The sequence below is a fragment of the Trachurus japonicus genome, chromosome 7 (assembly GCF_045865225.1).
Source record: "Trachurus japonicus isolate A0001 chromosome 7, Traja_1.0".
Lineage (NCBI taxonomy): Eukaryota > Metazoa > Chordata > Actinopteri > Carangiformes > Carangidae > Trachurus > Trachurus japonicus.
This window is the reverse complement of record NC_140913.1, coordinates 27,225,872-27,244,007: the sequence shown is the minus strand read 5'-3', so window position 1 is coordinate 27,244,007 and position 18,136 is coordinate 27,225,872. Positions and strand designations below refer to the sequence as shown.

At 40.4% G+C, this 18,136-nt stretch overlaps 1 protein-coding gene across 1 annotated transcript in view; it reads right to left on the bottom strand.

The window, feature by feature from the left end:
* Positions 1 to 3,081: 3,081 nt before the first annotated feature.
* The window catches only part of LOC146984942 (cleavage and polyadenylation specificity factor subunit 3-like), a 32,329-nt gene continuing 17,274 nt past the window's right edge, over positions 3,082 to 18,136 (bottom strand). Inside the window, exons 13-25 of the mRNA XM_085783222.1 lie at positions 18,011 to 18,100; positions 17,727 to 17,877; positions 15,866 to 16,041; positions 14,078 to 14,236; positions 13,214 to 13,360; positions 12,064 to 12,216; positions 11,836 to 11,944; positions 9,323 to 9,421; positions 7,519 to 7,613; positions 6,873 to 6,960; positions 6,696 to 6,762; positions 6,411 to 6,507; positions 3,082 to 3,231 (exon numbers count right to left, since the gene is read on the bottom strand). Of these exons, the coding sequence (XP_085639348.1) occupies positions 3,082 to 3,231; positions 6,411 to 6,507; positions 6,696 to 6,762; positions 6,873 to 6,960; positions 7,519 to 7,613; positions 9,323 to 9,421; positions 11,836 to 11,944; positions 12,064 to 12,216; positions 13,214 to 13,360; positions 14,078 to 14,236; positions 15,866 to 16,041; positions 17,727 to 17,877; positions 18,011 to 18,100 (1,581 nt within the window). The remainder of the gene's footprint in view (positions 3,232 to 6,410; positions 6,508 to 6,695; positions 6,763 to 6,872; positions 6,961 to 7,518; positions 7,614 to 9,322; positions 9,422 to 11,835; positions 11,945 to 12,063; positions 12,217 to 13,213; positions 13,361 to 14,077; positions 14,237 to 15,865; positions 16,042 to 17,726; positions 17,878 to 18,010; positions 18,101 to 18,136) is intronic.

Below are 18,136 nucleotides of genomic sequence, written 5' to 3'. Positions count from 1 at the left end.
AAAAGGTTCAACTTCAATATGACAATCATTTATGTGCACGAGTTTCTGTCTAATGAGAGAAAAACATTTATTTCTAACTGACGCTATTGAGACAAAGTGTTTGTCACCAGCATTTTATAGAAACAGCATCAACACAACATGTTGTAATAATGGATAATGTTGTTAAAAGCTTTAGAAATATTATATATTTTATCACAACAGCACAAAAAATGCCAAAGATTTGACGTTGTCAACTTCTAATTTGTGGTTATTTGATGTTTTTTTTTTGTCTTTACATCAGAATCAATTGGTTTTTTTTTACTGTGTGATAGACTAATTGATTAATTAATAGTCAAAATGATTATTAGTTGCAGCTTCAAAAGGTCAAAGTGCACTGAGAGTCAATGACACGTGCAGCTGCCAAATAAAAAAAACAGTAAAAGTCAAAAGCACAGAGGTCAAAGTTTTATTTTTAAGGATCAAAATGTTTTTATATTCTATAAATGATATTAATAAAGTACAAATAGGGTTAAAATAGGTTTGGAGAGTTTAAAGGGTTAAAAAGTGTTTCTGTTTTAAGACTCAGTGGGAATCGAACCTTTGAACGTGCCTTCAACTCGACCCACTGAGCTACATGACACCGTATTTTATATCACATAGCTAAATGTTCATCATCTCCTTAAAACCACTAAAACCTGTCAATCAATTGTATTTACTGTGTATCACATCTGCAACAATAAGCTGATTAATTGATTGAATGTTGATCAGCAATGAAACAAATAATTTAAGTCGTTTTTCAGTCAGTAATTGCTTTAAAAAAAATTGTGATTGATAAATGGATAGCTCAACTGTTTTTTTTTTTTTATAATAAATTGAATATTTGATTGAAGGGACTTTTGATACATTTTAAGTTACATTGGGCATTTTTTTTTTTTTACTATTTTGTAAATTTTTATAGACAAAATGTTAAATCACTTAATAAAAATAAAGGAAAAACTTAAAACTTCAGTATAAAATTGTCCTAACCTAAACAGTTTTAAAACACCTCCCTGTTATTTTATTTTATCCTGGTTTGAGGTCAGTTATCTGAACATTTCACCTGTTTGTTTCTTACTGTACGAGGGCAGGTTATTATTATTACTGTGTGTATATATATATCTTTGTATAAAATATCGTTGTGTTGTTGCTTTTGTTGCTTTTATTTTTGTGACTGTCTGTTTTTTTTTTGGGGGGGGGGGGGTAAAGACACAGATGTTAAACTTCAGAGTGTTTTCAGCTGTTTGGTTTGTGTCACTCGAGCTGTTTGGTACCAGAGTTTATTCTCATCACATGTTTTTACTGTGTCAGATTTATTTTGTGGTAAGTTTTGTGTTTTTTTTGTTTTTTTGTCGATTGATTGAAGCCATATTATCGTTTTAAATGTTTATTTTTGACATGTCAGAGCTCAAAGTGCCTTCTCTTCTCTTCTGTGGTATTCAAATGCACTTGTCAGTATTTTTTAATATTGTATCTGATACTGTGTGTGTGTGTGTGTGTGTTGAGTCCTGTACACTGTGATGTGTGTGTCTGTGTGTATGTACATGCTGACGATCGTCTGTATTGATCCAATTAAAGGTCGGTTGCGAGTCATGTTGTTAACGTCACTGTGTCGTCGTCGGACTGAGGCGTCCGCTCAGTCTGCCCTTTCACAATAAAACGTTCTACTGTCTGATTTAAAGTGCTGATCGATAAAGAGTTTTTATTGATATTCTGATATTTTATCAACTCACGTTTCTTCCTGAGCTTTCAGCAAGATCTCATGGTTCTCATTAATGGATCATTATTATTTTTTTTTTTTTAAATATTCTGCTTTAATGTAATTTATTGACTATTTTAATCTCTGGTGATTTTATTTTTATATTTTAAAGCAGAAGTAAGTGGTCCGGTCGTTTTCGCTAATGCTGCGTTCGAGGCAGGCTTTTGAAATCGTAAATTACAGCTTCAAGTCACAACTTACGACTTAGTAGCGTTCCAGGCAACCCACTCGTGTTTTTCCGACCTGTTTTACCGGTGAAAGTCACTATAACGGCCACTCGTAACTTCCGACCCGTGAACTCGTACCAAATCGAACTGGTACCACTTCACGGTCGGAAAAATACGAGTTTCCTTGAACGCACCATAACAGTCCTCGTCCCTACGTCGCCACATTCACGGCGTTCCTTGGCTGCACACACAGCCCTGCATGCCGTTCTCTCTCCTCATTGGATAAAAACTGTAGGATACGATAAATGTTTTCTTCTCGGCTCAGAGCAGAGCAGAGGGACTGACAGACCCGTGTTTCGGTCCAAACACTCTATGTAAGTGATTGCTGTCGGAAGATATAACTATTTAAGACTTATATTAACACAAATATATCACTTACTTCTGCTTTAATCTAAAAATATCAATATTCAGACCAAGATGAGATCGACTTGCATCATAAAAACATAAAACCTGTAGCCAAAAAATATTAAAGTTAGTGTAAAAAAGAAAATACTCTAAATTATTTATCAATAATTAAAATATTTTGCAGATAAATTATTGTAGAAAATCTAAATTAATGAAAGAAAAAAAAAAAATTCTGCCTCCAGTTTCTAAAATGCAACAATTTTCTGCTTTTATTTAACAATACGAACATTTTTGATGATTTTAACCTTAATTTTGTTTCATAGAAAACAAGATGATTGATAAATTATCTGCAGTATTGATGATGTCATTGTTGTTTCACTCACATTAAATCTAACTCACTTTTTTATCTTCGAGGACAGAAACTCAGTGACCCACTCTCTCTCTCTCTGGACAAATGTTTATTTTCCTTGTGAAGAACTCAAACTTTTGTTTTATAGACAAATCAAGTACAAAAACAATCAATCAATAAAGGTATTGGTGGTCCGTCTCCTGAAGCCGATTCCTTTGGAACCAAGTTTCCAACGAAGAAGCTGGAAAAACTCAAAAGTCCTCGAGTCAAAGAAATGAACGAACGAACATCTGCATCGGTCCGTTATCGACCGATTATTGGCCATCGATCGATACTACGAGGACTGAAGAGAGTGTGACAGAGAAACGTCAGTTCATCGTCCACCGCTACATCACCGACGGCAACGCGCTGCTGCTGCTGCTGATGACATCACAGAGGGGGCGTGGCGTGAAGGCGGGGCTTAGGGCGTCGTAGAGACGGTGGACGGCCACTTCCACCATCTCCCTCAGAGAGTCGTCGTCCGCGCAGGTCACGGCCTGAGGGTCAGAGGTCAGAGGTCATCATGGTGTTATCAGCTGATTATTGAGTATTGATTTATACCCAGGGTTCCTACACATTTGAAATTTCCAAATTCCATACTTTTTCCAGACCCTAATTTCCAGACTTCTCGGTAAAAAAATTCAAATAATTTGTGATATTTGAGTAAATAGTTGTGCATTATATAAACAAATCATGCAATTAATCATTTGTTTTCATTATTCTGAATGTGTAGGGGAGAGCGGGGTAAGTAGTGCCAATTTTTACTTAAATTGCCTTTAAAGCAAGGGGATTATAATAATGCCCCCAACTAATATTTAAGCAATATATCACGACAGGCCGTGGTATATGCTCATTATACCACGGCTAAGGGGCGTTGTTCGGCCCGACGCGAAGCGGAGGGACGACAACCCCCTTGGAGTGGTATAATGAGCATATACCACGGCCTGGAGTGATATATTGCTTTTATAAAACGGTTACAAATAAAGGCAATATAAAAGAGGGATACGCAATCAATTTCATGTAGTTTTATTCAACCAGAAATATATTATCCAATAAAATAGCCTCACTGTGAAAAAAATAGTCCCACCTCTCCAGACGTTAGCTCCAAATTAGCTCTGCATCTCGTCTTTTCCTCCGCTTTTTTTTCAGGTTAATGTCACTGCTCAGTCCACTCTACCGTTGTTAACCGTCCCCGCAGGTGAAAGTTCACCTCAAACATGTGAATTCAACTACTTTAGTCCGTTTTTTAACATCGTAAAAACATCAGCTGTGTTTGGCTACGGACTGCAACAGTCCGTTGTCATGGATACATGACAACAACTTCCATTCATACCAGTCATACGTGCCTGACGCGGAGTGATAGCCTACGCTGTGATAAGGTTTTAGAATAGTAGCCGTGGTATATGCTCAATATACCACGGTTAACAACCAATCAGATTGCGGGATTTCACCTTTCCGTTTTATAAATGTACATATAGTTTAGGATGTTGTGCATCCCTGGGAACAATCACTTTGAATCTTAAATCAACTGTTTCAGAAATATAGCTTTAGAAAAAAAAAAAAAATCTGGCACAACTTGCCCCCGGTGCGGGGTAAGTTGTGCCCATAGACTGTAAAAAGAATGGACGTAGCGTCCGTGACGTCACCCATTGGTTTGGGGGAGTCTGTTTTGTGCCGCTACTACGGGGGTTTGAGCCGCGCCATGTTGGATTCTACTTGCCATATTTGGAGCGGTGCGGCCGTTGGCCGGCCGAGAGCCCGCCCACTGGCCTCGTAGCAGCGGTCGCCGGACCTGTCACTCAACGGTTCTGCGCCCTAATTGGCCAGAACTTTAAACCTAATAATAGTAAAACGGTAGAGTTTAAAAAAAATTCACCCCCCTCAGAGTGTGTGCGGGGGTAGAAACTATCGGTTGAGACCAAAAAAATGAAATGTACCAGGCTGTAAATATGTTTTTTAAAGCTGTAAAATCGGCTATTTTAACATGGGGCTCAATTGGAGTTGCTCCCTTCTGGAGCCAGCCCCCAGCGACAGCCGAGGGGATTGCAGTTTTTTGAACGCGGAAGTGAGCTTCACTCCTCAGACCGACAACTGCCCCCTTGGTTGTGCCATTACAGAGAATACACTGGGGTAAATTGTGCCATTGATAATTGAAGTAAAACAGATCATTTTAATTTCACAAATGTTAATGCTATATAAAAGCAAGACATTCAATACAAAATTAAAGCCAGAAGCGGCGATGATCGGGCCCTCGCTTGTCCCCATGCAGTCGCGGAGGCCTGAGGCACGCTGGGGGCTGTGGCGCAAAGAAACGCAATGTTTTGTTCATCCACCAGGTGGCGCTACGAGCACAACCAGACTGGGCAGATGTGTTCAGGGGCGGTCCCTCATCACACATGTTAAGTTTCAAGCGAATCCGTGCCCACTGCCATGTTTCTCCTATACACAGACAGCACTGCCACTGGCACAACTTAACCCAGGCCCCATGGCACAAATTACCCCACTCTCCCCTATGCCATTATGTTACCAAATTATTTCCAGGAGATTGTAGCTATAGGTAGCACATACAAAAATAATTAACCCAGATAACTTCAGATCAGACCAAACCCAGATAAGTATTAAGTATTAAGCCAGATCATTTCCATACAATAATTTCCATTTTCCATACTTTTCCAGACCTGGAAATGTATAAAATCAAATTCCATACTTTCCCATACTTTCCATACTTGCGTAGGAACCCTGTAAATACCATTATGATGAACCAGACGTTAAAGGGATAGTTCAACATTTTGGCAAATTCTCCTATCACCATAATTCCCTTGGTCGACCAATAGTCGTCATTAGTCGACTAATCATGTCACGACTTCCTGTATCTGGCCCTTCAAATTAAAAGCCCTATAGCCTTTCATATACAGTTCAGTCATATTGATTTTGATTATTTTAACAAGACACGGCTCCAAATGTTTTTTTTTTTTCCTGCGAACAATCGACCATTGAAATTTTGGTTGGCTAATGATTTTTTTGGTCAACCATAGAGCACTGGAAAAGAGAGTAACGACACACATTGGTCCAATGGAAGCACCTCCTGATGGAGGAATATGGGTGTTGCAAAAGCGCCCAAGAACTGACATCTCTGCATTGTTGGTGAATGAGCAAGTGTGGTATTTTCAATAATTTAAGGACATTTATAGATCACCCACGTTAATAGCATCATTGAGGACCCTTTACAGATAAATATTAACACATAGGCAACACACATACATTGGAGTGAATGAGTTTTCTGGGCGCTTTTGCAAGACCCATATCCTGCCACTCGGGGTGCAAAACCCTTACCACGGGAGTCAATGGTGGTGTCGTTACTCTCTTTTCCAGTGCTCTAGTCAACCAGTGCTTGGTCGACTATTTGGGAGCAGCCCTATTAAATTCTGTGCAAAAAGATGTTGAAACAGTTTTCAATAAAGTAGTGAATTTAAAAGTACATGGGTTCTGTTTTGTTTTTGTTTTTTTAATCGTGGTATCGAATTAGTATCGAGAATCGTGGAAATTCACAGATATTGATTATCGACTACTGAAATTCTGGTATCGTGACAACCCTATACTGTAGGCGAATTTGCCAAAATATTGAACTATCCCTTTAATGTTCGTGTATAGAATAGATGTCAGACGCTGGACTCACTCTGGTCTCTGGGTCGATGCACGCCGTGACTCCGTCCACCGTCACACTCAGGCTTTTACTGTCTTTGAAATTCACGCAGTCGTCCCCGAACATGTCGCTGAAACAGAAAAAAAAAACATTTTACCAGGTGAAAACAGAAAATATTTAATCTTTATCTTCATTTAAAAGTTTTATTCTCTTATATTTGGATCAATTAGGTTTAATTTTAACTTAAAAAGTGTCAGATTCTACAGTTTTGTCCGATATTTTAACCATTAAAACCATTTTGCAGGCGTTCAGACTCACTGCAGCATCAGCTCCAGTCGCTCGACGAACAGCTCCATGTCGAACGTTTCCTTCCTGCCCTCGTGGACTGAAACAGACAAACAAACAAACAAACAAACAAACAAACAAACAAGCGTCTGTAAAGTTTCTGTTCATCAGTGAAATTAAAATAAATTCCCTCGTGATGCGTTCACTGACATTTCTGGGCGGTGGGGTTGGACTGGACCTCCAGGATCACCGTGGTGACGGCGTCTGCGTACATGTCGTTGAGCGGGTTGGCGACCCACTGAGACGAGAACATTTTCATTATTAATAATTTTATTTCAGTTATTTATTGATTTATAAATTTTATTGCTGCATCAATTAGTTTATAGAGTTTTTTACTTCAATTGTCTGTTGTTTTTACATTTTTCTCTTTGAGTTTATTGGTGTTGAGATTTTTGAAGTGTTTGAAAAAGTGTGATAAAAATAAAAAATTGTCATAATTATTGTATATATCTGTGTAATGAATGTATTAACATGTAATAACTGGTTAATAATGTATCTGTAACCAGGTCTGAGTGAGATCTGTGTCTAAAAACATAAATAAAATGATAAAATATACAAAATAGTTTGAAATAAACATGTAGAACAAATACTGAGCATTAATAAAACCTGACTGCAGCTACATAATCATGTTATAAACTGTATATTTAATGTTTCTAAACTGGTTTAAATAAAAACGGACGTGTTAGTGTGCTCAGAGTTAATAAAGTTTTGATAAACAGGTCAGTTTTAGCCACTTCAGGCGACATGTGGTGGATGATGAGTGTAAAAAGTGTTGTGTTGCGTTCGAGTGTCCGACCTCCAGTACGACCATCCCGGCCTCGTGAACCAGCGTGATGCTCTTAAAGATCTTCACCGTGATTTTCTCCGTCCCCTCGACCTGCTCCACGTCGCCTGAAACACACACACACACACACACACACACACACACACACACACACACACACACACACACTCACACACACACACACACACACACACACACACACACACACACACACACACACACACACACAGAGGAAACAGGAAGTTACAGCTTCTACTGCAGCATAGATATATATATACTGACTAGATGCCGCGTTCCTAGGCAACTCTATTGAGTGGAATGCGTCAACGCGGCGGCCATCTTGGTCAGGGGGAAGCCGTGTCTACTTACTGCACTAGTCAACAGAGGCAGACGTCTATCAACCATTAAAATAACTCACCAAATATTCAACTGATTTTCAAGCCGTTTGGTTTATTATAAATGTCAGACATATATTTATGATACAACAACAACAAAAAATCTTTGAAACATTTTTATAATTTTTTTTTTATGTATTAAACATACACTTACATACTCAGACACACACCCACATGCCAGGGTTTCCGTTGTCCGGTAATTACCGGACTTTGACCGGAAAAATCTGCCGAAGTCCGGTATTTTCTAACCCCGCCGGTCAAAATGTCCGGTGAAAATATTCCCTCCGAGTCCGAGCACAATGTGAATTTTATTAAGAAATCAAACAAACAAAAAAAACGAAATCAGAGATTTCGACATCTAGATTGAGTGGAGAGAGGCTTCTCTCTGCAGAATCGCATCAAAACAGCACAGTGAAGTCGCCTGGCGGAGAGCAAAGTCTCAAGACTGATGCGCATTTCAAGCTGCACGGAGACACTGCACAGTGCACACACATTAGATTTTAAAACAGCTGCAGCACATTTCACACACGCGAAAATGCGTAAAAAGTCAAAGAAAAAAGAGAACTTGTCAAGGGATTTTTTTCAGTTTGTTTGTAGAGTTTTTATTGCAAAGCAGCGGACTATTTATTATTATTATTTCAAGTTGCCAGCACGCCGTGTTATTATGAAATGAGCCGGTCCAAGATGTGTTTTATGTTTGCAAATTATTGTATCTGAGAAAAGGCCTTCAGTTTCTTTATGTAGGCTATGAGCGCAGGGTTGTGCAATATTTATTTTATAATTTACGTGGTCAATTGACGACTAACCCTAACAGTAAATTACGTCCACCATGAATAGATTTTTCAACCAGCGCAACATCGTCCCGTTCAGTCACCTCCGCATAGCACTCTTTCTCCGTCGTCGACACACACACACACACACACACACACACACACACTCACATTCCCGAACGTTACGATCGCGACCCCCACCCCCTCCGGACGGTCCGACCCCCGCCACAGTGTCCTTGCAATGAACCTGTGGGAAACACTGACCTGCATATCATTTATCATTTTAAGCTCAATAAAGTCAGATAATATTTGACCGGAATTTCAAACATTTGTCCGGTAAATTGAAAACCTGCCGGTCACGTTGTCCGGTGCCATTTTTTTCTAGCGGAAACGCTGCCACATGCATAAACACACTGAAATTAGTTCTACAAGGGTCTGACCGGTCTGACTGCTGGTCAGATGTATATTATGTCTATGGTCAGAACCCCGGACCAAGATGGCGGCCGTGTTGATGTACGCTGAGAAGCAGAACGCGGCATCTAGTCAGTATATATACTGTATATCTATGCTACTGCAGGAGGAGGAGGAGGAGGAGGAAGGAGGAAGAGGAAGAGGAGGAGGAAGAGGACGAAGGGGGCGGAGCCAACTCACCTGCGAGGCTGCGCAGCTGCGTGACGAGCAGAGAGATCGGTCCAGTGAACGGGATCGCCTGAGTCTGTTTCACCGTTCCCATGGCGAGGTCGGTGTAGTCTGAGGAGGAGGAGGAAGAGGAGGAGGAGGAGGAGGAAGAAGAGAGGGGGAGGAGGAGAGGAGGAGGAGAGGAAGAGGGGGAGGAGGAGGAGGAAGAGGAAGAGGAGGAAGAGGAGGGGGAGGAGGTGGAGGAGGAGAGGAGTCAACTCTGTTAGTCACTCCATCGTTCATGTCTCTACTTCTCTTTCTGTCTTCATCCTTTTCTTCACTCTGTCTTTCTTTTTCTTTACTTTTTTGTCACTTCTCTCTCTTCTGTATTTCTAAGTATTTCTTCTCTTTCTGCTCCTCTTTTTTCTTCCTACTATCTTTTTCTTTCTTTGCCTGTTTTGTTTCTTTTCTTTCTCTCTTTTTTCTTTGTTTCTTTCCTTCTGATTATTTCTTTCTTGTGTTTTCTTTCAATCTTTCATTGTCTTTCTTTCCTCCTCTTTCTCTCTTTTTCTTCATTTCCTTCCCTCTTTTTTTCTTAAGTATTTCTAAGTATTTCTTCTTTCTTTTTTCTTCCTACTATCTTTTTCTTTCTTTGCCCCTTTTGTTTCTTTTCTTTCTCTCTATTTTCTTTCCTTTTGATTATTTCTTTCTTGATCTTCCTTTTTTCCTGTTTCTTTTCTTTCTCTCTTTCTTTATCTTCCCTCTTTCTTTTTTCTTCGTTTCTTTCCTTCTGATTATTATTTTCTTGGTCTTCCTTTCTTGCATTTTCTTTCAATCTTTCATTAGTTGGGTTTCCATCCACCTTTTCTTATGCGCATTTTGTGAAAATGCGCATAAATACTTGAATGGAAACGCCAGAAATTCGAATAAAGGCAGTAAATGCGCATAAAAGTTTATACGCTTGGAGGGGGTGGATTTGTCAGCGTATCGATTAAAGGAAATGCGAGTTTTTGTGATGGAAACAGATTATGCGAATTGAGGCAGAGTTTGTGGGTGAAGCTGCTGGACTTCACCCAGCGACGCCCCGGTCTCCCAGCTCTCCCAGGGTTTATACAGGAATCTTGAAGTTAATTTTAATACCTTTTTAAGACTTTTTCAAGACCTTATCAACATTTTTTAACACCTCATCGCCGCTTCAAGCTGGAACCATTTACATCAGTGACACTTTTAACTGAACGGTTTTAGTTTTTGTGATAAAGACTCTAGACCACTATGATACAACAGAATTTTAAAAAAGGCTGGGATAATAAATCAAAGGCAAAGTTTATCAAAAAAAACATTGCTTAACTCTCAAAAAAACAAAAACAACAATCTTCTTTTCTTCTTCATGAACCGGTTCATCTTTGTTTTTTAATAAAACAAATCAATCAATCAATCAATTTGTTTATTTCGGGCATGTCAACACATGGCCGAAAGGGAAAGCGGGAGAAGCAGAAATAAATTCACACACTTTTACAATGTTTTTTACAACTCAAACTCTTGGACAGCTAATTCAGAAAAAAATACCTTCAATATTTAAGACTTTATAAAGTCGTGAAAAGACTTTTTAATACTTTTTAAGGGTCTTAATTTTCCCAAAATTGATTTATCACCTTTTAATACTTTTCAAGACCCCGCGGATACCCTGTCTCCTCTCTGCACCACAACACAAACGCGCTCCGTAACCCGTAATCTTTTGTTTATGACGGTTAAGACGACACAAACACACGCCGTAACATCGTTATGTAACTTATTGATTTTTCACCGGCTTCGTATGTAAACAGATGCACATGGAGGAGAGGAGCGTAACCAAAACAGCGGAAAAGCGAGCAAGTTCCCTACTGTCTTTCTGTGTAAATATCTCATGTTACAACATGAAAACCTGCAGCTTATATTCAAGTGCGGCCTATATATGTATTTTCTTTTAAAATGTAGCTGGTGCGGATTATACAGGTGCGTCTATAGTCTGGAAAGTACGTAAATTGTCCATGATGTTGAGTGTCAGCTGAGTGTCAACTGTTGGATACAGTCACGCTCTCTTATGACGTAATCTCACGGTGCACTCCTCCTAATCGCAAAACACTAATGAATGGAAACGGGCACAAATTCGCTTTGCTTTTTGCGCATTTTCACAAAATCTGCTTTTAAATTCGATACGACTTGGATGGAAACCCAGCTATTGACTTTCTTTCCACCTCTTTCTCTCTTTTTCTTTCTTTCCTTCACTCTTTCTTTATTTCCTTCACTCTTTCTTTCTTTCTTTCTTTCTTTCTTTCTTTCTTTCTATCAACCAACCAACCAACCAATCAGTCCAGATGTTGAGGTTTACTTTCTGTGACAGAAGCAGCTTGAAACATTTGATGACAGATCAAAAACATTAAACATTCATCAATTATAATAAGTGTTTGACAATTCACACACACACACACACACACACACACACACACACACACACACAGTCTCACAGACACACACACACGCAGACAGACACACACACGCAGACTGACTGGAGAGGTCGGACGGCGTCAGGATGTGGTAACTGAAGTTTCTCTTCACCAGGATCCCGGAGACTCTCTGACCCTGAGAGCACTTCTCATCCGCCAGCACGCCCATCACCTGCAGCACAGCACAGCGGAGCAAAGCATGCTGGGAGTTAACAACACGGTCCACACCAATACAACAACAACAACAACAACAACACACACACACACACACACACACAGACACACACACACCTTGGCCAGTTTCTCTCCTCTGAAGTTCAGCGTCACGGCTTCAGTGTTTCGCGGGTTGTGGACTTCGATGTGAACCTCGTCGTTGTCTTCGTACTCTCGGATCAGAGCCGCCTTCAGCCGGGCCATCTCGCTCTGCTCGCCGTGCACCAGGATCTGTACACGCACACACACACACACACACACACACACGGACACACACAAACTGCATTAAGGTGGGACACTACAGGTGAATAGGGTAGAAATTTAAACCAACAGATATCACCATGAAACTTCCCAAGTTTATCACTCACATTAAGACAAATATTTTTTGTATTACAAGTTTTGTCAAGTTTTATGTTTAAATATGTAAATGAGGCAATATCTGATGAAATATGCGCTAATTTGCATACATTTCCAGAACAGAAATCTGAACAATGGATAAAGAACCTTTCAAAATTCTTGTTTTATTTTGTTGACATATCAGAGTCAGAAGTTTTTACAGAGGAGGATTTTGGATATCTCTTTTTATCACTCTGTAAATGAGAAAATACTGTCACCAAGTTTCTCCATGTTTTTAGGAATAAAATGTTGTATAAATCAGGCTGTGAATGATATATCAACAATCCCCTCTGTAAAAACCTTCAGAATATAGACAGGAATAAAACTGGAAGGTTTGGTGTCTTTAAGTGCTGCTGAAGTGGAGATTTCTAGCTCAGAGTCTGAGGAAAAACTCATTTTGAGAAAACGGCCTTTAAAGATTTGTACTGTAAAATTCCATAGATCATTAATGTGAATCGCACTTTTACGATTGGTCGCGGATACGGAGGAAACGACAATTTTTGGATCCACATAATTGTTCAGGAGAGAGAGGGAGCTTTACAGTGATACCTGACATAACTTTTTGTGAATTTAGGAGAAATCTACTGATGAAAGAGACAAAATGAAGTAAAATAAAAAACCTTAATGTGGATTTTCTACCATTTCTTTCCACTTTTCTGAGAGAAAAATAGCCCAAAATCTCAAAATTGATCAGTGCATGAAAAAACAGTGTTTTTGCCTGTTAGTGTGTCGCAATAAACCCAAAGGATCCAGGAACATCGCTTTGTGGATTTAATTAAATAGTGTGGATTTAAATAGTGTGTGTGTCTGTGTGTGTGTGTGTTGTTTTTACCACGTGCGGCGGTTTGAGCGCCCGGATGAACTCGCTGGTCTGCTGGTAGTCGGTGTGAGCGGAGAAGGAGATGTAGTCGACCGACATCTTGAGAGGAAGCTTCTGTCCCGACATGGTGGCGATCTCATCAGGCTCCGTCATGATGTGCTGCAACACACACACACACACACACACACACACACACATACACACACACACACAGTACATTAAATAACCTGTGTGAAAAGTTTCATCATTTAAAATAATATAAAAATATTATTAAAAGTTCATTAAATCCCAGCGGCACTTGAACGCAACACGACACACTCTTCTGATCGATCCTACGTCGTTAACACAGGCGTCTGTCACAGATTCAGATTCTTGTTACGCAGCCACATTAAACTCAACATTATCAATAAAACTGACCGGACTGATCCAATACTGGGAACATCTATCGATGCCGATCAATAATATAATTTAAATAAGAGTCTTATTTCTGGTTTTTATTCAGATACACACACTGTAAAAGATTTTGTTTCAGCAATTACACTGTTCTCAGTCAGAGTTATTTGTGTTGTTGTTCTTGCCATCGCAGTTATTATCTCCAAACTATAAGATACCGATTAAAGGAGAAGTTATGAATAAAGAAAGATGCATTTGGGGCAGACAAACTAATTTTACAGCTGTTATTGTCTATTTTTATTTATTGCTGTGATTGTTTATTTGATTTCACTCTCTCACTCTCTGTTGTTCTTAACTTGTCTCCAAAAGTGAACACAGACCTGACATTTCTAAAACCAGTGGAGGAAACGTTTCACTTCCTGTGATAATAAAAAAAAAACTGCAGAAGGGACCCGAGGTGTCGCAGGTTCGATTCCTTCCCACCTTGGCGAGCGTCCCCTCCACGCAGTAGCCGGCGATGATGACGCCGTTCCTCTTGTCCGTGCACCAGCTCTCAAACAGCTCCCGGGACAAACCGCTCTGCATCATGCCGGGCGACGCCATCACCACGCTGGGCCCGATGTCGTCGAAGTGGTCCATGCTCTGACACACACACACACACACACACACACACACACACACACACACACACACACACACACACACACACACACACACACACACACACGTCAGAAAACAAACGACAACGACAATGGAAACAGGCAATAGCATACATAGGGTTGCAAAATATCGGGTATCGGGTAATATCGGAAACTTTCTATGGGAATAAACGGGAATAAATCCGAAATTTACAAAATTGAAGGTTGGCCCTTAAAGGGATAGTTCACCCTAGAATGATATTTCGCTCATTATCTACTCACCCTCATGTTGACTAAGGGCTGGAAGAATTTTCAGAGTCCACCGTCCCTCCTCTGAGTTACAGGGGGTCTCGGCGTAGCAGTGCATTTCAATGCAACGGTTGCAAAGGGACACCAGAGCTCTTCGTAAAAAAACACACACAAAAAAACATCCAAATACCTCCATGATGCTCGTATGTAATGTCCGTCTTGTGCTGAAGCCCCAAATTGCGTAATTGTCCCGAAAAAAATTAAATAAGTCCACATTCCAAGCATGTTTGTAGCATTAGCTCCGAGTGTCTGTTGTCCGGGCTCTTCCGCTGCCAGCGCGCATGCGCAAGGTTCTGGCTCGTACAAATACGGCTCAGCAAAGAAATGCAGCTCGTCCTCGACATCAAAATCTTCAGCCATGGCTAAAATATGTTTTAAGAGGCCAAAATTGCACGAAAAAGTGTTGTCCCGGTGCAAGGCAGGCTATTACGGACTGCTTCTAGTCCTTCACCGGGGTAAACAAGGAAGCGAGTCGGTCTCAGTGCGAACCTTGCGCATGCGCGCTGGCAGCGGAAGAGCCGGACAACAGACACTAGGAGCTAATGCTACAAACATGCTTGGAATGTGGACTTATTTAATTTTTTTCGGGACAATTACGCAATTTGGGGCTTCAGCACAAGACGGACATTACATACGAGCAGCATGGAGGTATTTGGATGTTTTTTTGTGTGTGTTTTTTTACGAAGAGCTCTGGTGTCCCTTTGCAACCGTTGCATTGAAATGCACTGCTACGTCAAGACCCCCTGTAACTCAGAGAAGGGACGGTGGACTCTGAAAATTCTTCCAGCCCTTAGTCAACATGAGGGTGAGTAGATAATGAGCGAAATATCATTCTAGGGTGAACTATCCCTTTAATAAGCAATTAGTAATATTTTACTCAACATTCATGTTTTTGTTGTTCAGTGAAATAGCTGATTGTTCATACAAGAATTAAAACTTGATAAAGTTCTACTCACAAATAAATCTGTGGAAATGTCATGTTTTTTAATTGTATTGTTATTTTGCATGGATGTCTGCTTATGACGAAACAAAATATTTACATTTATGTTTGGATATGATACAGTTTGTTTAAATTACCCCAAATTTCCAGTTAATCCCCATAAATTCCCATAATTTCCCATAATTCCCATGGATATTTTCCAATTTGGAATAAAAAACTGGAAATTTTCCGCCCCTTTGCAACCCTGAGCATACACAATGTATACACTGACAATACACTGACCTAAACAGACAAAACAGAAAACAAAGGACAGAACAAACCTGACGACACAATAAAACAGGACAGAAAAGTAAAAACAAAAACAAAAACAAAAACAAAACAAACCTTCAGGTTGCTGATGTGCTTGAAGACGAAGGGGTTGTTGATGTTGATGGCCTTGCGGATCTTGTCGTTCATGGCGTTGATGTAGGTCTGGTACACGGCCATGCACTTCCTGGCCAGAGACGAAGCGTAGAAGATCGGGATGTCGTGGAGCTCCGGGTGGTTCTGCCAGTACTCGTCTGGTCCACACACACACACACACACACACACACACAAATAAAGTTAACGAACCTACTGCTATGACTATAGGGATTATGGCAATGGACCAATTTGCCAAAATGTTGAACTATCCCTTTAAGGTAAAAATCCTGCATAGTTCCTCTTTAAAGGTATAGTATGTAGGAATTCCCCCCATCTAGCGGTGCGGTTGCATATCTGAACGTATTCTTGATGTTGCATTCACGTGAAATCGGGCAGACGTCAGACAGACAACAGACGCTGCATGTAACAGGATAAACAAGCGTCTATGTAAACAAGTGGTCCGCCAGCACGTGGCAAAACAATACAGCCGTGACAATATGTTGTCATGGTGACGTCGTATTGTTTACCCGACCCACGTTTTACCGGCTTTCTCTCGTCGAGTAAAATGACATCCGGTTGGTTTGCCGACGGCCGTCTGCCTGACTGCACCTGAATGCAACACCAGTGCGTCCGTCCTTCCTCACACTACACAGTGGCAGGGCCGTTGTATAGGGGAGAAAGGTGATGATAATTCTAGGGGCCCAGCGCCCAGTGGGGCCCATAAAAAACCCCAGTAGTCTAATCTTTGTATGACTGATTTATTCTGTGTAAGACCCTGACTAATACTCATAGTACACTGTGAAAACTCAACATCTTTCCAAGAATATTTGTCTTATTTCTTGTCCAAATGTCTCATTTCTAGTCAAAGCTAATCTCTTTCCACTTAAAATAAGACTCATAACCTAAAAATTAACTTGTTTTTAGATAATTTTCACTTGTTTCAAACTAATTTTCACTTGAAATAAGTAGAAAAATCTGCCAGTGAAAGCAAGTTTTTTGTGCTTGTAATAAGGAAGAAAAACTTGTTCCACTATCAGATTTTTTCTACTTATTCCAAGTGAAAATATGCTTGAAAGAAGTAAAAAGTGTCTAAAAACAAGCTGCTTTTAATATGATGAGTCTTATTTTAAGTATAATGATATTTGTTTTGACTAGAAATTACATTTTGACTAGAAATAAGACAAATATTCTTGGTAAGATACTTGGGTTTTTGCAGTGTAATGTTGCATTAGCATCAAAACAAGGTAGGCTACTAGGCTGAATAAAAAATGATAATACATACGTAGTCTAAGAAAAAAAACTGGAAAAGTTAGGGGGAGGGGCCCACTTTAGTATTCTTTAAGGGGGCCCAGAATTCCTAGCAACGGCCCTGCACAGTGGTGACAGTTTTAACAGGCCGAGCCGACAGCTCCGCTGAGTTTCCGTGGTTACCTACGGTCACGCTGCCACTCAACATAAAAAATGGCGATGCAACATGGCCGCCTCGGTTCGGTGCGTCGCCCACTCATGTATTTGTAACGACTTGTAACAACTCATTCTAAGGTACCAGAAAGCTTTCATTTGTATGCGGCTGTGATTCGACTTCAGTGAAATACGTATTTATGAAAGCAATATTTGATTTTTGCTACTAAAAAGCCAAATAAGTTACACACTGGGGCTTTAACGAGTGTGTATGGTGAATGAAAATGTTTCTGTGTGATCCATAGACAGAAACACGTCCCTTAGTTTAATCTTGTAAATAAAACTTGAAGCCTGAATTTATTTTTCCCTCAGCTGAAGGGAAAGCGCCACTCTTAGGTCGCCGTGCGTCGTCGTCATGGCGTCGTTGTTGCCGTGGTCTCACCGAGGATGAGCAGCAGCTCCTGCGCTCGGCCCAGAGCGAACACGGGGATCAGACATCGACCTTCTCTGTTGACGATGTCGTGGACCGTGTTGCAGAACCGAGCCTCTCGCTCCTCCCGCTTCTCGTGGATGTGAGTCCCGTAGGTCGACTCCTGACACACACACACACACACAACAAACACACACACACACACACACACACACACAAACACACACAGGTTCAATGTTAAGTGTCTGTGCTCTGTGTTTAAATAAAGATTGAACAGGTTGAACGGCTCCACTCACGGTGATGAGGATGTCTGGTTTGACGCTGGGGATCTCCGCCGCCATCAAGTGTCTGTCCTCCTGACGGGAGAAGTCTCCTGTGTACAACAACTACACACACACACACACACACACACACACACACAC